This window comes from Strigops habroptila, unplaced genomic scaffold (genome assembly GCF_004027225.2).
Source record: "Strigops habroptila isolate Jane unplaced genomic scaffold, bStrHab1.2.pri NW_022045614.1_ctg1, whole genome shotgun sequence".
Classification (NCBI taxonomy): Eukaryota; Metazoa; Chordata; class Aves; order Psittaciformes; family Psittacidae; genus Strigops; species Strigops habroptila.
In genome coordinates this window covers 22,634-44,271 of record NW_022651092.1, presented here as the reverse complement: position 1 = coordinate 44,271, position 21,638 = coordinate 22,634, and the positions used below count along the sequence as shown (strand labels likewise).

General features: G+C 59.5%; 4 protein-coding genes across 11 annotated transcripts in view; 3 read left to right on the top strand and 1 right to left on the bottom strand.

Moving 5' to 3' along the window:
- Positions 1 to 1,151: 1,151 nt before the first annotated feature.
- On the top strand, positions 1,152 to 5,426 carry HAMP (hepcidin antimicrobial peptide). Of its 7 annotated transcripts, none has more exons than XM_030474843.1 (4): positions 1,152 to 1,233; positions 1,327 to 1,473; positions 2,312 to 2,423; positions 5,404 to 5,426. In XM_030474843.1, exons 1-3 carry the CDS (start codon positions 1,174 to 1,176, stop codon positions 2,414 to 2,416), a joined length of 312 nt encoding a protein of 103 aa, XP_030330703.1. In that variant the 5' UTR covers positions 1,152 to 1,173; the 3' UTR covers positions 2,417 to 2,423; positions 5,404 to 5,426. The 7 variants fall into 7 exon arrangements, with proteins under 7 accessions (XP_030330703.1, XP_030330702.1, XP_030330700.1 ...); XM_030474840.1 differs by lacking the exons at positions 1,152 to 1,233; positions 5,404 to 5,426 and adding exons at positions 2,877 to 2,912; positions 3,102 to 3,189 and having other exon boundaries at positions 1,354 to 1,473; positions 2,312 to 2,690; XM_030474841.1 differs by lacking the exons at positions 1,152 to 1,233; positions 5,404 to 5,426 and adding exons at positions 2,877 to 2,934; positions 3,145 to 3,194 and having other exon boundaries at positions 1,358 to 1,473; positions 2,312 to 2,690.
- Positions 4,016 to 15,030, top strand: ETFB (electron transfer flavoprotein subunit beta). 2 transcript variants are annotated; one of them, XM_030474835.1, is made up of 7 exons: positions 4,016 to 4,140; positions 4,984 to 5,142; positions 8,116 to 8,271; positions 9,783 to 9,845; positions 11,926 to 12,084; positions 14,685 to 14,865; positions 14,912 to 15,030. In XM_030474835.1, exons 1-6 carry the CDS (start codon positions 4,084 to 4,086, stop codon positions 14,859 to 14,861), a joined length of 771 nt encoding a protein of 256 aa, XP_030330695.1. In that variant the 5' UTR covers positions 4,016 to 4,083; the 3' UTR covers positions 14,862 to 14,865; positions 14,912 to 15,030. The 2 variants fall into 2 exon arrangements, with proteins under 2 accessions (XP_030330695.1, XP_030330694.1); XM_030474834.1 differs by having other exon boundaries at positions 14,685 to 15,030.
- An 855-nt stretch (positions 15,031 to 15,885) lies between these two features.
- LOC115603155 lies at positions 15,886 to 21,314 on the top strand. The gene is made up of 6 exons (XM_030474833.1): positions 15,886 to 15,907; positions 16,021 to 16,096; positions 16,203 to 16,770; positions 18,075 to 18,162; positions 19,557 to 19,660; positions 21,057 to 21,314. Exons 1-6 carry the CDS (start codon positions 15,886 to 15,888, stop codon positions 21,291 to 21,293), a joined length of 1,095 nt encoding a protein of 364 aa, XP_030330693.1. The 3' UTR covers positions 21,294 to 21,314.
- Positions 21,315 to 21,528: 214 nt separating this feature from the next.
- Positions 21,529 to 21,638, bottom strand: part of LOC115603154 (immunoglobulin-like domain-containing receptor 2) — a 4,182-nt gene continuing 4,072 nt past the window's right edge. Inside the window, exon 3 of the mRNA XM_030474832.1 lies at positions 21,529 to 21,611. Coding sequence (XP_030330692.1) covers positions 21,529 to 21,611 — 83 coding nt within the window. The remainder of the gene's footprint in view (positions 21,612 to 21,638) is intronic.

The window sequence follows — 21,638 nt, the reverse complement described above, 5'->3', positions numbered from 1 at the left end:
AGGGGGGGATCCCCATGGGTAGGGGGACTCATAGACCTTGGGTGGGGGTCCTATGGGGTGGTGGGACCCATATATGGGAGGGGGTTCCCCATACACTTCAATGGGGGTTCCATAGGTAGGGGGTCCCCATACACTTAAAGGCGGGGGTCCCCATGGGCAGGGGGACCCATAGACCTGGGTGGGGGGTCCTATGGGGTGGTGGGACCCATATATGGGAGGGGGTTCCCCATACACTTCAATGGGGGGTCCCATAGGTAGGGGGTCCCCATGGGTAGGGGGACCCATAGACCTTGGAGGGGGGGTCCTATGGGGTGGTGGGACTCATATATGGGGTGGGGTCCCCATACACTTCAATGGGGGGTCCCATAGGTGGGGGCACCCATGGGCCTGGGGAGGTCTCCATACACTTCAATGGGGGTCCCATAGGTGCGGGGGTCCCCCTACACTTAAAGGGGGGGGTCCCCATGGGCAGGGGGACCCATAGACCTTGGAGGGGGGGGTCCTATGGGGTGGTGGGACTCATATATGGGGTGGGGTCCCCATACACTTCAATTGGGGGGTCCCATAGGTGGGGGGTGCCCATACAGTTCAATGGGGGACCCTAAAGTGGGGACCCCCCTATACACTTAAAGAGGGGGTCCGTGATGGGGAGGGCACCCATAGAGCTGGGGGGGGTCTCCATACACTTCAATGGGGGTCCCATAGGTGGGGGGTCCCCATACACTTAAAGGGGAGGTCACTGATGGGGGGGGACCCATAGAGCTGGGGGGCTCCCCATACACTTCAATGGGGGTCCCATAGATTGGGGTTCCCCATACACTTAAAGGGGGGGGGCCATGGATAGGGGGACCCATAGACCTTGGAGGGGGGGTCCTATGGGGTGGTGGGACCCATATATGGGGGGGGGTCCCCATACACTTCAATGGGGGGTCCCTTGTACCTGCCCCCCCCCCCCCCATGGCCATGGCCCCTCCCCATTCCCGCCCCCCCTTCCCTGCCAGGAAAGCCCCAAAAGCCCCAAACTTGGCTTTTTTCCACCCAAATCAGGGTCACGGGGAGAAGGGGGGGGTGGGGGGGTGGATCCTTCCTGGAATGTCGATGGAAAAGGGGGGGGGGTGTGGATTTGGGGGGGGATAAATGGAGCGGGAAGAGCCGGACCCCCCCATAGACACGATGAAGGCGACCGGAGTCATCCTCCTCCTCCTCTTCCTTATGGATAGCAACGGGAATGGGGTGAGCAATGGGGTGGGATATGGGGGGGTGGGGGGAGGGACCCCCCCAAAATCACCTCTTTATATCCCCCCCCCCCTTTCTCCTCCTCCATAGGCTGTGCTGCAATATGGGTCGATGCTGATGGGGCCCCCCCGAAGTCAATGGGGAGACCCCCAAAGTCAATGGGGGGCCCCCTTCAATCAGGATGGGACACCCCGAAATGAGGGGGACACCCCCCAAAGTCAATGGGGACATGGACAGGTGAGTCCAAGGGGGGGTTGGGGTTGGGGGGGACCCCATAAGTGGGATATGGGGGGCTATAGGGATAAGGGGGGACCCATAAGTGGGATATGGGGGGCTATAGGGGTAAGGGGCGACCCACAAGTGGGATATGGGGGGCTATAGGGATAAGGGGGGACCCATAAGTGGGATATGGGGGGCTATAGGGGTAAGGGGGGGACCCATAAGTGGGATATGGGGGGCTATAGGGTTAAGGGGGGGACCCATAAATGGGATATGGGGGGACTATGGGGTCTGGGGGGTAGTATTGGGTGGACAGAGGGATAAGGGGGGACCCCAATGAGGGATATGGGGGGCTATAGGGGTAAGGGGGGACCCATAAGTGGGATATGGGGGGACTATGGGGTCTGGGGGGGGGAGTATTGGGTGGCCATAGGGGTAAGGGGGGACCCCAATGAGGGATATGGGGGTACCAAGGATAAGGGGGGGACCCATAAGTGGGATATGGGGGGTATATGGATAAGGGGGGGACCCATTTAAGGTATATGGGGGGCCATAGGGATAAGGGGGGGACCCATATAAGGGATATGGGGGGTATATGGATAAGGGAGGGACCCATATAAGGGATCTGGGGGGTACATTGATAAGGATGGGGGACCCATATAAGAGATATGGGGGGCTATAGGGATACGGGGGGGACCCATATAAGGGCTACGGGGGGGTATATGGATAAGGGGGGGACCCATAAGTGGGATATGGGGGGTATATGGGTAACGGGGGGACCCATATAAGGGCTATGGGGGTCTATGGGGAGAAAGGGGTCCCCCAAACCCCCCTTTAACCCCATTGCCCCCCCCAGCCCCCCCAAATCCGGCGCCGGCGCCACAGCTCCCACTTCCCGCTGTGCTCCTATTGCTGCAACTGCTGCCGGAACCGGGGCTGCGGGTTCTGCTGCCGCACCTGAGCCCCCCAAAACAGCCCTTGGCACCCCCAAACTGGCCTCGGCACCCCCAAAATCGGCTCCGGGACCCCTCAAAACCCCCCTGGGGAGCCCAAAAGTGGCTCCGGGACCCCAAAAGTGGCTCCGGGACCCCTCAAAACCCCCCTGGGGAGCCTAAAATCATCAATGGGACCCTCAAAGTCATCAATGGGACCCTCAAAGTCGTCAATGGGAAGCTCAAAATCATCAATGGGGAGCCCAAAATCATCAATGGGGGCCCCAAAGTCATCAATGGGACCCCAAAGTCGTCAATAGGACCCCCAGAATCATCAATAGGACCCTCAAAATCATCAATGGGACCCCAGAATCATCAATGGGACACCAAAGTCATCAATGGGGAGCCCAATATCATCAATGGGACCCTCAAAGTCATCAATGGGGAGCCCAATATCATCAGTGGGACCCCCAAATCATCAATGTGGAGCTCAAAATCATCAATGGGACCCCAAAGTCATCAATGGGACCCTCAAAATCATCAATGGGACCCCCAAAACCAGCCCTTAGGACCCCGAAACTAGGCTTGGGACCCCCAAAATCGGCTCTGGGATCCCCCAAAACTCCCCTGGGGAGGCCAGAATCATCAATGGGACTCCCAAAATCATCAATGGGACCCCAAAATCATCAATGGGGGCACCAAAAACCCCCCATTGGAACCCCAAAATCATCAATGGGGACCCCCAACCCCACCCATAGGACCCCCAACCCCCCCATGAGCACCCCAAAGCCCCCATCACCCCCCCAACACCCCCCTATTTATTATCCCCCCCTTTGTATGTTGGGATCATGGGAATAAACTGGTGTTTTCTAAAGGCTTGTGATGGATTTTGGGGGTACGGGGGGGGATTTGGGGGGCACCCATAGATTGGGGGCACCCATAGGGTTGGGGGGCACCCATAGGGTCTATAGGGCACTCATACAGTTAAGGGACTCCCATAGGGTCTATAGGGCACCCACAGGGTTAAGGGGCACCCATAGGGTTGGGGGGCACCCATAGGGTTAAGGGGCACCCATAGGGTCTATAGGGCACCCAAAGGGTTAAGGGGCACCCATAAGGTCTCTAGGGCACCCAAAGGGTTAAGGGGCACCCATAGGCTCTATGAGGCACCCATAGGGTTGGGGGGCACCCATAGGGTCTATAGGGCATCCGTAGGGTTTAGGGGCACCCATAGGGTTAAGGGGCACCCACAGGGTCTATAAGGCACCCATAGGGTTGGGGGATACCCATAGGGTCTATAGGGCACCCATAGGGTTTCGGGGCACCCATAGGGTTAAGGGGCACCCATAGGGTTTGGGGGCACCCATAGGTTCTATAGGGTACCCATAAGATTGGGGGCACCCATAGGGTTTGGGGGCACCCATAGGTTCTATAGGGCACCCATAAGTTGGGGGGCACCCATAGATTGTTGGGAGGGCTCCTTATGGCTCCTCAGACCCTTTGGACCCCTCAAAACCGGCCTCAGCCTCTAAAGAGGGGGGTCCCGGACGCCCATCACGTGATCAATGGAGGCCACGCCCCCTCGGCTCCGCTTGTCAATGGAGGGGGCGTGGGAAAAGGCGGGCTTTGGGGAGGGGGCGTGGCTTAGCGCGGGAAGGGGCGTGGCCTAGGCCGGAGGGGGCGTGGCCTGGGCGCGATGGCGCCGCTGAAGGTGCTGGTGGGGGTGAAGCGGGTCATCGACTTCGCCGTCAAGGTACGGGGGGGACCCCAACCCTATAGAGCCCTATAGAGCCTGTGGGGGCCCTATAGAGCCTGTGGGGGCCCCTTAACCCGATGGGTGGCTCTAAACTTTATAGGTGCCCTATAGACCTTATGGGTGCCCCTAAACCCTATGGGTGCCCCTTAACCCTATGGGTGCCTCTAAACCCTATGGGTGCCCTATAGACCTTATGGGTGCCCCTAAACCCTATGGGTGCCCCTTAACCCTACGGGTGCCTCTAAACCCTATGGGTGCCCTATAGACCTTATGGGTGCCCCTAAACCCTGTGGGTGCCCTATAGACCTTATGGGTGCCCCTTAACCCTATGGGTGCCCTTTAACCCTATGGATGCCTCTAAACCCTATAGACCTTATGGGTGCCCCTAAACCATATGGGTGGCCCCCAGCCCCATGTGTCCCCATCCAGCCCCAGTGACCCCCCCAAACCCCATTGCTCTCCCAAACCCCATTGACCCCCCAAACCCCATTGCCCCCCCATCCCCATTGACCCCCTATGTCCCCATTGCCCCCCCAGCCCCATTGACCCCCATCCCCATTGACCCCCCATCCCCATTTCCCCCCATGTCCCATTGCCCCCCCCCAAACCCCGTTGACCCCCCAAACCCCATCGACCCCCCCAAACCCCATTGCCCCCCCAGCCCCATTGACCCCCATCCCCATTTCCCCCCAAACCCCATTGACCCCCCAAACCCCATTGCCCCCCAAACCCCATTGACCCCCCAAACCCCATTGCCCCCCCAGCCCCATTGCCCCCCTATGTCCCCCCAAGCCCCATTGCCCCCCTATGTGCCCTATGTCCCCCCCATGTCCCCTATAGGTCCGGGTGGCGCCGGGGGGTCAGGGGGTGCAGGAGCAGGGGGTGAAGCACTCGCTGAACCCCTTCTGCGAGATCGCCTTGGAAGAGGCGGTTCGACTGCGGGAAAAGGGGGACGCCGCCGAGGTCGTCGTGGCCAGCGTGGGGACACGGCAGAGCCAGGTCACCCCAAACCCGCCCCATAGCACCCCTTAAGCCCTCCCCATAGCACCCCATAAGCTTTGGGTGCTCCCCACAGCGCCCCAGCCCCATTAGTGCACCCCAAACCCCCCCGTTCTCCCCCGCTCAGCTCATGATGGTACAGTCCGTGTGGCTGCGGGAGAGCGGCGCTGCCCATTGCGGCCAATGGGGGGAAGCGCCGTAGTCGGGTCACGGCAAAGCAGCCCCGTGGGCACCCCAAAACCCCACGGGGGCACCCCAGAACCGTCCATGGGCACCCCAAAAACATCCCCATAGCACTCCATAACCTTTGGGTGCGCCCCCAGCCCCATTAGTGCACCCCAAACCCCCCCGGTTCCCCCCGCTCAGCTCATGATGGTACAGTCCGTGAGGCTGAGGGAGCGCAGGGGTGCCGCTAGGGTCAACCCAAAGCCATCCATGGGGGTCCCCCCATGTGTCATCGCGGTCAATGTGGGGACACGGCAGAGCCGGGTCACCCCAAACCCGCCCCATAGCACCCCATAACCCCTCCCCATAGCACCCCATAACCTTTGGGTGCGCCCCACAGCGCCCCAGCCCCATTCACGCACCCCAAAACCCCCCGGTTCCCCCCCCCTCCGCTCATGGTGGTACAGTCCGTGCGGCTGCGGGAGAGCGGGGCCATGGACGAGATCATTGTGGCCAATGGGGGGGATGCGCCATCGTCAGGGCACCCCAAACCAGCCCCATAAGCACCCTAAACCCCCCCATTGGCACCTATGGGCACCCCAAGATCCCCCCCATAGCACCCCATAACCTTGGGTGCGCCCCAGAGCGCCCCTAGCCCCATTGGTGCACCCCAAAGACCTCGGTCCCCCCCTCCCCCCTCAAAGGTGTTAGTTCATCCCCTTGCCTGGGTCCATTATTGGGGTCCCTCCTATGTCCCCTATGGGGGGTTATGGGGATGCCCTGACCCCAGGTCCCCTATATGTGTGTTGGGGTCCCTATGGGTGCTATGGGTTTCTATGGGTGCTATGGGTTTCTATGGGTGCTATGGGATGCTATGGGTCCCAATGGGTGTTTGGGGTCCCTATGGGGTGTTTGGGGTCCCTATGGGTGCTATGGGTTTCTATGGGTGCTATGGGAGCTATGGGTCCCTATGGGTCACTATGGGATGCCATGGGTCCCTATGGGTGTTTGGGGTCCCTATAAGGTGTTTGGGGTTTCAATGGGTGCTATGGGAGCTATAGGTCCCAATGGGTCACTATGGGATGCTATGGGTCCCTATGGGTATTTGGGGTCCCTATGGGTGCTATGGGTTTCTATGAGTGCTATGGGAGCTATGGGTCCCTATGGGTCACTGTGGGGTGCTATGGGTCCCTATGGGCTGTTTGGGGTCCCTATAGGTGCTATGGGTTTCTATGGGTGCTATGGGAGCAATGGGTCCCCATGGGTCACTATGGGATGCCATGGGTCCCTCTGGGTGTTTGGGGTCCCTCTGGGGTGTTTGGGGTCCCTATGGGTGCTGTGGGTTTCTATGGGTGCTATGGGACCAATGGGTCCCTAGGGGCCACTATGGGATGCTATGGGTCTCTATGGGTACTGTGGGTTGCTCTGGGTGCTATGGGGTGCTGTGGGTCCCTATGGGTCACTGTGGGTGCTATGGGGAGCTGTGGGCCACTATGGGGTGCTATGGGTCACTATGGCGTGCTATGGGTAAATATGGGTGCTATGGGGTGCTGTGGGGCACTGTGGGTGCTGTGGGTCCCTATGGGTGCTATGGGGTGCCGTGGGTCACTATGGGTCTCTAAGGGGTGCTGTGGGTCACAGTGGGGTGCTATGGGTGCTATGGGGTGCTGTGGGTCTCTGTGGGTCCCTACCGGTGCTATGGGGTCCCTATGGGTCTCTATGGGTCCCTGTGGGTGCTATGCGTCCCTATGGGTGCTGTGGGTCTCTATGAGTCCGTATGGGTGCTATGTGTCTCTATGGTTCTCTATGTGTCTTTATGGTCTTTGTGTCTCCCTATGTCTGTCTATGGGGCGCTATGGGTGCTATGTCTCTATGTCTCCCCCTGCAGGAGGTGCTGCGCACTGCGCTGGCGCTGGGCGCTGACCGGGCGGTGCTATGGGTCCCTATGTGTCCCTATGGGTGCTATGGGTGCTATGGGTGCTCTGTGTCTCCCCCTGCAGGAGGTGCTGCGCACTGCGCTGGCGCTGGGCGCTGACCGGGCGGTGCTATGGGTCCCTATGGGTGCTATGGGTGCTATGGGTGCTCTGTGTCTCCCCCTGCAGGAGGTGCTGCGCACTGCGCTGGCGCTGGGCGCTGACCGGGCGGTGCTATGGGTGCTATGGGTGCTATGGGTGCTATGGGTGCTCTGTGTCTCCCCCTGCAGGAGGTGCTGCGCACTGCGCTGGCGCTGGGCGCTGCCTGGGCGGTGCTATGGGTCCCTATGTGTCTCTATGAGTGCTATGTGTCTCTATGGGTGCTATGGGTGCTATGGGTGCTCTGTGTCTCCCCCTGCAGGAGGTGCTGCACACTGCGCTGGCGCTGGGCGCTGACCGGGCGGTGCTATGGGTCCCTATGTGTCCCTATGGGTGCTATGGGTGCTATGGGTGCTCTATGTCTCCCCCTGCAGGAGGTGCTGCGCACTGCGCTGGCTCTGGGCGCTGACCGGGTGGTGCTATGGGTCCCTATGGGCGCTATGGGGCGCTATGTCTCTATGTCTCCCCCTGCAGGAGGTGCTGCGCACTGCGCTGGCGCTGGGCGCTGACCGGGCGGTGCTATGGGTCCCTATGTGTCTCTATGAGTGCTATGTGTCTCTATGGGTGCTATGGGTGCTATGGGTGCTCTGTGTCTCCCCCTGCAGGAGGTGCTGCGCACTGCGCTGGCGCTGGGCGCTGACCGGGCGGTGCTATGGGTCCCTATGTGTCTCTATGAGTGCTATGTGTCTCTATGGGTGCTATGGGTGCTATGGGTGCTCTGTGTCTCCCCCTGCAGGAGGTGCTGCGCACTGCGCTGGCGCTGGGCGCTGACCGGGCGGTGCTGGTGGAGGTGCCCCCGGGGGGGCCGGCGCTGGGGCCGCGGGAGGTGGCGGCGGCGCTGAGCCGGCTCGTGGCGCGGGAGAGCCCCCACCTCGTGCTGCTGGGCAAGCAGGTGAGCGCCGCGGGGCGCCTATGGGCGCCTATGGGGGTGCCCTACAGATAGCCCTATAGACTGGTGTAGGTGCCCTATAGATAGCCCTATAGACTGGTGCAGGTACCGTATAGATAGCCCTGTAGACTGGTGTAGGTACCCTATAGGTAGCCTTATAGACTGGTATAGGTACCCTGTAGATAGCCTTATAGACTGGTGTAGGTACCCTATAGATAGCCCTATAGGCTGGTGCAGGTATCTTATAGATAGCCCTATAGACTGGTGTAGGTGCCCTATAGATAGCCCTATAGAGTGGTGTAGGTACCCTATAGATAGCCCTATAGACTGGTGCGGGTACCCTATAGATAGCCCTATAGACTGGTGTAGGTACCCTATAGATAGCCCTATAGACTGGGGCAGGTACCCTATAGACAGCCCTATAGACTGATGTAGGTACCCTATAGATAGGATAGCCCTATAGACTGGTGCAGGTACCCTATAGGTAGCCCTATAGACTCATATAGATACCTCACAGACATTTCTGTAGGTACCATATAAATACCTGTAGAGAGTGGTATAGATAGCCTATAGGCATGTTTATACATACCCTATAGATACCCCTATAGACTCCTATAGATAGCTCATAGGTATCCTTATAGGTACCTTATAGATACTCATATGAATTGGTATAGATACCCTATGGACATCTGTATGGGTACCCTATAGATACTCCTATAGGCTGCTACAGATACCCCTATAGACACCCTGTACGTACCCCATAGATGCCCCTATAAACTCCTATAGATACCCCATAAACGCGTCTATACGCTTGTATGGATACCCCGTAGACACCCCTATACATGCCCCATACGTACCATATAGATGTGTCTATAGGCTCTTATAGATATCACTATGGACGCTTCTATAAATACACCATAGGTACAGAATAAACACCATTAGAGACTTTTGTAGGTAGCCTATAGATACCTATATAAACCACTATCAATGTCTTATACACAGCAATACAGAGTTCTACAGATATCCCTAGATACCCCATAAACGCTGCTATAGGTACCATATAGGTACGCTGCAGATACCCCTACAGGCACTCTATAGACACCCATAGGTATCCCATAGACAGCCCTATAGACTCCTATAGATACCCTATAGGCGACTCTATAGATACTCTATAGCTACCTTGTAGACACCTCGATACGCACCCCATACACACCCCTATACTCTGTAAATAGTTTTCTAGATACCCTATAGATACTCTATAGACACTCCATAGACACCGTTATAGCTACCCTATAGCCACTCCATAGATACCCAATAGATACGCCATAGACACCCCATAGACACCCCTATGGGCCCCTATAGAACCTTATACAACCCCATAGATCCCCCACAGCGCCCCCATAGAGCCCGGGGGGGGGGATCTGTGTCTCCCTAGTGCCCCTATAGGGTGCCTGTGGGTCCTGTGTCCCCTATGGGGCGCCCTATAGCCCCTATAGGTGCCTGTCCCCCCTTAGGCCATTGACGACGACTGTAACCAGACGGGGCAGCTCCTCGCCGCCGCCTTGGATTGGGCCCAGGTGAGACCCCCCCATAGTCCATATGGGGCCCGTCCCATCCATACTGCTCCCATCCCATCCACACTGCTCCCCTTCCATCCACACTGCTCCCGTTCCATTCCATACTGCTCCCATTCCATTCTATACTCCTCCCCTCCCATCCATACTGCTCCCATTCCATTCTATACTGGTCCCACCCCATCCATACTGGTCCCATTCCCACCCCATACTGGTCCCATCTCATTCTATACTGGTCCCATTCCCACCCCATACTGGTCCCATCTCATTCTATACTGGTCCCATCCCATCCATACTGGTGCCATCCCATTCTATGCTGGTCCCATCCCATTCCATACTGCTCCCACCCCATTCCGTACTGCTCCCATCCCATTCTATACTGGCCCCATCCCATACTGCTCCCGGCCCTGATCCCCTGTATCCCAGCACTAATCCCCTGTATCCTGGTGCTGATCCTGTGTCTCTGGGTGCATCCGGGTGCTGATCCCCTGTATCCCAGCAGTAATTCCCTGTCTCCCGGCCCTGATCCCTTGTATCTGGGTGTATCCCAGCACTAATCCTGGTGTCTCTGGGTGCTGATCCCCTGTATCTGGGTGCATCCTGGTGCTGATCCCCTGTATCCCAGCACTAATTCCCTGTATCCGGGTGCATCCAGGTGCTGATCCTGGTGTCTCTGGGTGCTGATCCCTGTATCTGGGTGCATCCCGGTGCTGATCCCCTGTATCCTGGCCCTAATCCTGGTGTATCCGGGTGCATCTGGGTGCTGATCCCCTGTATCCTGGTGTATCCCAGCACTAATCCTGGTGTCTCTGGGTGCTGATCCCCTGTGTCCGGGTGTCCCTGGGTGCTGATCCCTGTATCCCAGCAGTAATTCCCTGTATCCCGGCCCTGATCCCCTGTATCCCAGCACTAATCCCCTGTATCCGGGTGCATCCCGGTGCTGATCCCCTGTATCCCAGCACTAATCCGGGTGTCCCTGGGTGCTGACCCCTGTATCCCAGCACTAATCCGGGTGTCCCTGGGCGCTGACCCCTGCACCCCAGCACTAATCCGGGTGTATCCGGGTGCTGACCCCTGTATCCCAGCACTGATCCGGGTGTATCCGGGTGCTGACCCCTGTATCCCAGCACTAATCCAGGTGTCCCTGGGTGCTGACCCCTGTATCCCAGCACTAATCCGGGTGTCCCTGGGCGCTGACCCCTGCACCCCAGCACTAATCCGGGTGTATCCGGGTGCTGACTCCTGTATCCCAGCACTGATCCGGGTGTCCCTGGGCGCTAATCCCTGTATCCCAGCACTGATCCGGGTGTATCCGGGTGCTGAGCCCTGCACCCCAGCACTGATCCGGGTGTATCCGGGTGCTGAGCCCTGCACCCCAGCACTGATCCGGGTGTATCCGGGTGCTGAGCCCTGCACCCCAGCACTGATCCGGGTGTATCCGGGCGCTGACCCCTGTATCCCAGCACTGATCCGGGTGTCCCTGGGCGCTGTTCCCTGTATCCGGGTGCTGAGCCCTGCACCCCAGCACTAATCCGGGTGTCCCTGGGTGCTGTTCCCTGCACCCCAGCACTGATCCGGGTGTCCCTGGGCGCTGATCCCTGTATCCGGGTGCTGACCCCTGCACCCCAGCACTAATCCGGGTGTATCCGGGTGCTGATCCCTGTATCCCAGCACTGATCCGGGTGTATCCGGGTGCTGACCCCTGCACCCCAGCACTGATCCGGGTGTCCCTGGGCGCTGTTCCCTGTATCCGGGTGCTGAGCCCTGCACCCCAGCACTGATCCGGGTGTATCCCGGTGCTGATCCCTGTATCCCGGTGCTGAGCCCTGCACCCCAGCACTAATCCGGGTGTATCCGGGTGCTGATCCCTGTATCCCAGCACTGATCCGGGTGTATCCGGGTGCTGAGCCCTGCACCCCAGCACTGATCCGGGTGTATCCGGGTGCTGAGCCCTGCACCCCAGCACTGATCCGGGTGTATCCGGGTGCTGAGCCCTGCACCCCAGCACTGATCCGGGTGTATCCGGGTGCTGAGCCCTGCACCCCAGCACTGATCCGGGTGTATCCGGTGGCGGGTGCCGCAGGGCACGTTCGTGTCGCGGCTGGCGCTGGAGGCCGGGGCCGTGCGGGTGCAGCGGGAGCTGGACGGGGGCCTCGAGACGCTGCGGCTGCGGCTGCCGGCCGTGCTCAGCGCCGACCTGCGCCTCAACCAGCCGCGCTACGCGTCGCTGCCCAGCATCATGGTGAGTCACCCATACAGACACCTATAGACACCTATAGCACCCATAGATAGCGATAGAGACACCCATAGTGCCCATAGAGACGCCCATAGTGCCCATAGAGAGCTGCGCCTCAACCAGCCGCGCTACGCGTCGCTGCCCAGCATCATGGTGAGTCACCCATACAGACACCTATAGATATACCTATAGATACACCTATAGCACCCATACATAGCGATAGAGACACCCATAGTGCTCATAGAGACACCCATAGTGCCCATAGAGAGCTGCGCCTCAACCAGCTGCGCTACGCGTCACTGCCTAGCATCATGGTGAGTCACCCATAGAGACACCTATAGACACCTATAGATACACCTATAGCACCCATACATAGTGATAGAGACACCCATAGTGCCCATAGAGAGCTGCGCCTCAACCAGCCGCGCTACGCGTCGCTGCCCAGCATCATGGTGAGTCACCCATACAGACACCTATAGACATACCTATAGATACACCTATAGCACCCATAGATAGCGATAGAGACACCCATAGTGCCCATAGAGACGCCCATAGTGCCCATAGAGAGCTGCGCCTCAACCAGCCGCGCTACGCGTCGCTGCCCAGCATCATGGTGAGTCACCCATAGAGACACCTATAGATACACCTATAGCACCCATAGTGCCCATAGAGAGACATAGAGACACCCATAGTGCCCATAGAGACACCCATAGTGCCCATAGAGAGACATAGAGACACCCATAGTGCCCATAGAGACACCCATAGTGCCCATAGAGAGACATAGAGACACCCATAGTGCCCATAGAGACACCCATAGTGCCCATAGAGAGACATAGAGACACCCATAGTGCCCATAGAGAGACATAGAGACACCCATAGTGCCCATAGAGAGACATAGAGACACCCATGGTGCCCATAGAGACACCCATAGTGCCCATAGAGAGACATAGAGACACCCATGGTGCCCATAGAGAGACATAGAGAGAGACACCCATAGTGCCCATAGAGACACCCATAGTGCCCATAGAGAGACATAGAGACACCCATAGTGCCCATAGAGACACCCATAGTGCCCATAGAGAGACATAGAGACACCCATAGTGCCCATAGAGACACCCATAGTGCCCATAGAGAGACATAGAGACACCCATGGCGCCCATAGAGAGCTGCACCTCAACGAGCCCCGGTACGCCTCCCTGCCCAACATCATGGTGAGTGTCACCTATAGCACCTATAGACACCTATAGAGACCCATAGAGACCCATAGATCCCGATAGAGACCCATAGAGAGCCATAGACACCCATGTGGCTCAACAAGCCCCGGTACGCATCGCTGCCCAACATCAGGGTGAGTCACCTATACATGCACCTATAGCACCTATAGGCACATACAGACACGTATAGACATCTATAAATACCCATAGATACCCATAAGTACCCATAGATAACTGCAATACCTATAGATCACCCTATAGACAGTTATAGACACCTATAGGTACCTATAGATAGCCATAGAGCAGCAGTACACAACCCTGTCCAGCATCATGGTGAGTGACCTATAGCGCTTATAGATAACCCTATAGATACCTACAGAGAGCTATGGGAGCGAATGACGTCCCTATGGGGGCTAAGGGCACCCAAGGTGTCCCTATGGGGATACTGACCCCTATGGGTGCCCCCAAGCCTATGGGTGCCCCCACCCCATATACCCCCTATAGACCCCATAGACCCCCTATAGACCCCCTATAGACCCTGTATATCCCCTCTAGACCCCATAGGCACACCATAGGCCCCCATATGTGCCCCATAGACCCACTGGGTGCCCCCCCACCCTATGAGTCCCGCCACCCTATGGGTGCCCCCACCCCATAGACCCCCTCTAGACCCCCTAGGCCCCCCATAGACCCCTTATAGACCTGCTGTAGACCCCATAGACCCCCTATAGACCCTCTATAGACCCTGTAGACCGCCTATAGACCCTGTAGACCGCCTATAGACCCCCTATAAACCCCCTCTAGACCCCCTCGGCACCCCGTAGACCCCCATAGACCCCCTATAGACCCCATATAGACCCCATAGACCCCCATAGACCTCCTATAGACCCCATAAACCCCCTATAGACCGCTATAGACCCCATAGACCCTCTATAGATGCTCTATAGACCCCATAGACTCCCTGTAGACCCCCTATAGATCCCCCATAGACTCCCTGCAGACCCTATAGACCCCTTATAGCCCCCCTATAGATCCCCATAGACCCCCTCAAGATCCCATAGGCACCACATAGACTCTCTGTAGACCCCATAGGCACCCCATACACCCCTTCTAGGCCCCATAAGCACCTCATAGACTCCCACTAGACCCCCTAAGCCCCCCATAGACCCCTTATAAACCCCCTCTAGACCCCATAGGCACCCCATAGACCCCCATATGTGCCCCATAGACCCACTGGGTGCCCCCCCACCCTATGGGTCCCACCACCCTATGGGTGTCCCCACCCCATAGACCCCCTGTAGACCCCCTATACACCCCATAGACCCCCTATAGACCCCATATGTGCCCCATAGCCCCCCTATAGACCCCATCTCCCCCGTGTGTGCCCCATAGAAAGCCAAGAAGAAGCCCCTGGAGCTGCTGCCGCTGCCGGAGCTCTTGGGGTGCCCCCCGGCCCCCCCCCGCCTGCGGGTGCTGCGCCTGGAGGAACCTCCCGGCCGCCAGGGGGGGCAGCGCGTCGAGAACGTGGCCGCTCTGCTCGAGCGTCTCGCTGCCGCCGGCCGCATCTGAGAGCTCCGCCCCTTCCGCCCCCCCCCCGCCAGCCAATGGGAGCGCGGGGACACGCCCCCTTCCTCCTCGGCAGCCAATGGGGAAGGGGGAGGGGGGTGTTGGATGGTGTTAATGGCAGCGCGGCGGCGCCCCCTGGTGGGCGCCCAGTATAAACCAGTTTGAATGAGGATCGGGCTGTGGTTGGAACCGGTTGGGGCCAGTTTGGGGCCATTGGAACCAGTTTGGGACCATTAAGAACCAGTTTGGGACCATTAGGACCCAGTTTGGACCAGTAGGACCCAGTTTGGACCAGTGGGAACCAGTCTGGGACCAGTTTGGACCAGTAGGACCCAGTTTGGGACCAGTAGGACCCAGTTTGGGACCAGTTTGGGACCAGTTTGGACGAGTAGGAACCAGTTTGGACCAGTAGGAACCAGTTTGGGACCAGTTTGGGACCAGTAGGACCCAGTTTGGGACCAGTAGGAACCAGTTTGGGACCAGTTTGGGACCAGTTTGGACCAGTAGGAACCAGTTTGGACCAGTGGGAACCAGTTTGGGACCAGTTAGGACCAGTAGGACCCAGTTTGGGACCAGTTTGGGACCAGGTTGGACCAGTAGGAACCAGTTTGGACCAGTAGGAACCAGTTTGGGACCATTAAGAGCCAGTTTGGGACCAGTAGGAACCAGTTTGGGACCAGTTTCGGACCAGTTTGGACCAGTAGGACCCAGTTTGGGACCAGTTTGGACCAATAGGAACCAGGTTGGACCAGTGGGAACCAGTTTGGGACCAGTTAGGACCATTAGGACCCAGTTTGGGACCATTAAGAACCAGTTTGGGACCAGTTGGGACCAGTAGGACCCAGTTTGGGACCAGTAGGAACCAGTTTGGACCAGTAGGACCCAGTTTGGACCATGAGGAACCAGTTTGGGACCAGTTTGGGACCAGTTTGGACCAGTAGAAACCAGTTTGGAGCCAGTTTGGACCAGTAGGAACCAGTTTGGACCATTAGGACCCAGTTTGGACCATGAGGACCCAGTTTGGACCATGAGGAACCAGTTTGGGACCAGTAGGAACCGGTTTGGACCAGTAGGACCCAGTTTGGGACCAGTAGGAACCAGTGGGTCCCAGTATAACCCGGTGGGTCCCAGTTTGGACCAGTTTGACCCCATTGGGTCCCAGTTTGGCCCAGTTCGAACCCATTGGGTCCCAGTTCATCCCAGTTCAGCCCCATTGGGTCCCAGTTTGACCCCATTGGGTCCCAGTTCAGCCCCATTGGGTGCCAGTTCACCCCAGTTTGGCCCCATTGGGTCCCAGTCTGACCCCCATTGGGTCCCAGTTTGGCCCCATTGGGTCCCAGTTTGTCCCAGTCTGACCCCATTGGGTCCCAGTTTGACCCCATTGGGTCCCAGTTTGTCCCAGTTTGACCCCATTGGGTCCCAATTTGACCCCATTGGGTCCCAGTTCATCCCAGTTCAGCCCCATTGGGTCCCAGTTCGTCCCAGTTTGGCCCCATTGGGTCCCAGTTCATCCCCATCACCCCCCCACAGCAGCGCTCCGTTGCCAGGCAACGCCTTATCCCCGCCCCCCTCCCTGTCCATCACCGCCTCCAGCCAATCAGACGCCGAGGGAAGGGGCGGGCGCGCCAAACCCTCCCTCCCTCCCCTGCGCAAGGGGGCGTGTCTCCGCCGCTCCGCGCTGACCAATGGCGATGGCGCGGAGGCTGGATTTAAGGCGGCGCCGTCCAATCAGCGCCCGGGAGACCCTGCAAAAGCGGGACGGGCGGCCCCGTGCGGCCCTTCAGAGCCGGGGCGGCGGCAGAGGAGGAGGAGGAGGAGGAAGGAGAAGGAGAAGATGGCGGCGGCCGACGGAGACGATTCGCTTTACCCCATCGCTGTCCTCATCGATGAGCTCCGCAACGAGGACGTGCAGGTACCGGCGGTCCCGGTTCCCCGCCGCCGCTGCCCTCCGGTGTCCCGGCTCCGGTGCTGCGGCTGCGGCCGCCATCGCTTCTCTCCATCGTTAATGGCGGCCATGAAACAGCCGCTCTGATTGGTTGAAACCGCCTCCCCCCCCCCTTCGCGGGCTAATGGGGAGCGGCGTTAAATGGCGGCGGTGGTGATGGGGGGGCGCTTCGTCGTTGCCTTCGGTGCGGATGAGAAACGCGCTGAGATTGGGTGGAGGGATGGAGTTAGTCTATGAGAGGGCTTCTGATTGGTCGAGGCGCGCCGGTGGCTTCCCCGCGCTGCGGCGCCCCCTGTCGGTGGGGTAGCTCCCGCGCCTTGCCTGCGGCCAATGGGAGAGGCCCGGCGATCGGCGGGGGGGGGACGCAGCCAATGGGAGCGCTCCTCTGTGCTGCCCCGGTGCTGCGGAGCCGTGAGACAAGGCTCTTGATTGGTTGGATCGGCGAGGGGGGGGGTTTCATACCAGCAAGGGGCTTTATTTGCCCCCTAAGGGGGGTATTTGTCCCCACAGGGGCCTTTTTGCCCCCCATGGGGGTGTTACCCCCACCAGAAGGGGCTTTATTTGCCCCTGGGGGGGGGTATTTACCTCCAGAGCAGCCTTTTTGCCCCCATAGGGGTGTTATCCCCCCCCCCAAAGGGGCTTTATTTGCCCCTGGGGGGGTTATTTGCCCCCAGAGCAGCCTTTATGCCCCCATAGGGGTGTTATCTCCCCCAGAAGGGGCTTTATTTGCCCCTGGGGGGGGGTATTTGCCTCTTTGGGTGGGTTTTTTACCCCTTTGGGTGGCTTATTTGCCCCTCGGATGGCTTATTTGCCCCCTGGGGGGGGGTAATTTCCCCCTTTGGGTGGCTTATTTGCTCCTGGGGTGGGTTCTTTACCCCTTTAGGTAGGTTATTTGCCCCTGGGGTGGGTTATTTACCCCTTTGAGTGGGTTATTTACCCCTTTAGGTATGTTATTTGCCCCTTGGGGTGGTTTATTTACCCTGTGGGGTGGGTTATTTGCCCCTGGGGTGGGTTATTTGCCCCTTTGGGTGGCTTATTTACCCCTTTAGGTAGGTTATTTGCCCCTTGGGTTGGCTTATTTGCCCCTGGGGGCGGGCAATTCCCAATTTCCCCCCCCCAGAAGCCCCTTTCGCTCCCCCTCAGGCCACTTTATTCCCCCCTCGCGACCCCCATTTCCCCCCCCTTTCCCCCTGGGGGTGCTTAACCCCCCCTCTCCCCTTCCCATTTACCCCGGGGGGGGCAATTCCCGCCTGTCCCCCCCCCCCCCCCAGCTCCGCCTGAACAGCATCAAGAAGCTGTCGACCATCGCGCTGGCGCTGGGGGTCGAGCGCACCCGCAGCGAGCTCCTGCCCTTCCTCACCGGTGAGGGGGGGCCCCGGCCCCATATGTGGGGGGGGGGCAACGTGGGGGGGTCAGGGGTGACCCCAAACGGGCCTTAAGGCACCCCAAAATCGGCCCCCCCCCCCCCGCTTGGGGGGGGCTTAAGGGAGTGGGAGGGGTGAGGGGAGGGAGGGGCTTGAGGGGTGGGAGGGGCTTGAGGTGGGAGGAGCCTAAGGGGGTGGGAGGGGCTCAAAGGGGAGGGGTTTGAGGTGGGAGGAGCTAAAAGGAGGGGGGCTGAAAGGGGAGGGGCTTGAGGGGTGGGAGGGGCTTGAGGTGTGGGAGGGGCTTAAGGGGTGGGAGGGGCTTAAAGGAGGGAGGTGCTCAAAGGGGAGGGGCTTGAGGAGTGGCAGGGGCTTAAAGGGGAGGGGCTTAAGAGATGGGAAGGGCTTAAGGGGAGGGGCTTAAAGGAGGGAGGGGCTTGAGAGGTGGGAGGGGCTTGAGGGGAGGGGAGGGGCTTAAAGGGGAGGGAGGGGCTTGAGGTGGGAGGGGCTTCAGGTGGGAGGGGCTTATATGGGAGGGGCCGATGGAGGTGGGAGGAGCTTAAGGAGTGGGAGGGGCTTAAGGGGTGGGGCTTGAGGGTGGGAGGGGCTTAAAGGAGGGAGGGGCTTGAGGGGTGGGAGGGGCTTGAAGTGGGAGGAGCTTAGAGGGGAGGGAGGGACTTTATGTGGGAGGGGCTAAAAGGGGAGGTGCTTGAGGGGAGGGAGGGGCTTGAGGAGTGAGGGGGCTTAAAGGGGAGGGGCTTAAAACGTGGGAAGGGTTTAAGGGGAGGGGCTTGAGGGGTGGGAGGGGCTTAAAGGAGGGAGGCACTTGAGTGGGAGGGGCTTAAAGGAGGGAGGGGCTTGAGGGGTGGGAGGGGCTTGAGGGAAGGGCTTGAGGGGAGGGAGGGGTTAGAGGGGAGGGGCTTAAAGGGGAGGGAGAGGGCTTCAGGTGAGAGGGGCTTTGTGGGGAGGGAGGGGCTTGAGGAAGGAGGGGCTTGAAGGGGAGGAGCCTGAGGAAGTGGGAGGGGCTTAAGGATGGGAGGGGCTTAAAGGGAGGGAGGGGCTTGAGGTGGGAAGGGGCTAAAGGGGAAGGGCTTGATGGGTGGGAGGGGCTTAATGGTAAGAGTGGCTTAAAGGAAGGGAGGGGCTTCGGGGTGGGAGGGGCTTGAGGGTGGGAGGGGCTTAAAGGGGAGGGCTTGAGGTGGGAGGGGCTTTGGGGGGCTAAAGGGGAGGGGCTTGAGGGGTGGGTTGCTTAAAGGTGGGAGGGGCTTGATGGGGAGGGGCTTAAGGAGTGGGAGGGGCTTAAAGGAGTTTAGGGAGGTTTAGGGGGCTCCGGGGGTATTTGGGTGCTGCGCCCTTGGGTGCCGGCGCTGAGCCGGGTGCCCCCCCCCCCCCCCGACACCATCTACGATGAGGACGAGGTGCTGCTGGCGCTGGCCGAGCAGCTCGGCACCTTCACCGCCCTCGTGGGGGGCCCCGAGTACGTGCACTGCCTGCTGGTACGGACCCTGCACCCATGGGTGCTCCCCACCCCCACCCCGCACCTGCGGGACATGGGCTTGGGTGGATGGACATTGGGTGCCCGTTGGGTTGGGTTGGATGGACATTGGGTGGGTTGGGTGCCCATTGGGTTGGGTTAGATGACCGCTGGGTTGGGTTAGATGCCCATTGGGTGCCCATTGGGTTGGGTGCCCCCTGGGTTGGGTTAGATGTCCATTGGGTGCCCATTGGGTTGGGTTGGGTGCCCACTGGGTTGGGTTAGATGCCCATTGGGTGCCCGTTGGGTTGGGTGCCCACTGGGTTGAGTTAGATGTGCATTGCGTGCCCATTGGGCTCCATGGGTGCCCATTGGGTTGGGTTAGATGCCCATTGGGCTCCATGGGTGCCCATTGGGTTGGGTTGGGTTAGATGCCCATTGGGTGCCCATTGGGTTGGGTGCCCATTGGCTTGGGTTGGATGCCCATTGGGTTGGGTTAGATGTCTATGGGTGCTCCTTGGGTTGGGTTAGATGCCCATGGAGCTCCATGGGTGCCCCTTGGGTTGGGTTAGATGCCCATTGGGTTCCATGGGTGCCCATTGGGTTGGGTTAAATGCCTATTGGGTGCCCATTGGGCTCCATGGGTGCCCATTGGGTTGAGTTGGGTGCCTGTTGGGATGGGTTGGATGCGCATTGGGCTCCAGGGTGCCCCTTGGGTTGGGTTAGATGCCCTTTGGGTTCCATGGGTGCCCATTGGGTTGGGTTAGATGCCCTTTGGGTTCCATGGGTGCCCATTGGGTTGGGTTAGATGCCCATTGGGTTCAGTTGGGTGCCCATTGGGTTGGGTTAGATGCCCATTGAGCTCCATGGGTGCCCATTGGGTTGGGTTAGATGCCCGTTGGGCTCCATGGGTGCCCATTGGGTTGGGTTGGGTTAGATGCCCATTGGGTGCCCATTGGGTTGGGTGCCCATTGGGTTGGGTTGGGTGCCCATTGGGATGGGTTAGATGTCCATGGGTGCTCCTTGGGTTGGGTTAGATGCCCATTGAGCTCCATGGGTGCTCATTGGGTTGGGTTAGATGTGCATTGGGTTGGGTTAGATGCTCATTGGGTGCCCGTTGGGTTGGGTGCCCCTTGGGTTGGGTCAGATGCCCATTGGGTTCCATGGGTGCCCATTGGGTTGGGTTAGATGTCTGTGGGTGCCCATTGGGATGGGTTAGATGTCTGTGGGTGCCCATTGGGATGGGTTGGGTGCCCATTGGGATGGGTTAGATGTCCATGGGTGCTCCTTGGGTTGGGTTAGCTGCCCATTGGGTTGAGTTGGGTGCTGCTTGGGTTGGGTTAGATGTCCATGGGTGCCCATTGATCTCCATGGGTGCTGACCGACGCCCACGGGCGCCGCCGGGGTGCCGTCGGCAGCCGCCTCTGGAGAGCCTGGCCACGGTGGAGGAGACGGTGGTGCGGGACAAGGCGGTGGAGTCGCTGCGCGCCGTGTCGCACGAGCACGCGCCGCCGGACCTGGAGGCGCACTTCGTGCCGCTGGTGAAGCGCCTGGCGGGGGGCGACTGGTTCACGTCGCGCACCTCGGCCTGCGGGCTCTTCAGCGTCTGCTACCCCCGCGTCTCCAGCCCCGTCAAGGCCGAGCTCCGGCAGTGAGTCACCCCCCCAACGCACCCCACAGCACCCCACAGCGCCCCACGGGCACCAACGGGGGTCTGGGCTGGGCCAGGAAGGGGTTGGGGGGTCAATGGGGGGGGCAAAGGGGGGTTCCAAGCCAGTCATGGTGGTGGCAACCCATCCTACGTGGCCTTCAAGCTCATGTATCACCCCCCAAGGCCTTTGTGTTGGCCCAAGAACCCATTCTATGGTCCATGGGTTGGTCGAAGTGATCCTATAGGGTGTCCTCAAGGTGCCCCCAGTGACCCCAGCCCATCCCCAAGCCAACTATGCTGGTTACAACCCATCCGACGTGGCCTTCAAGGTGACGGAGGTGACCCCAAG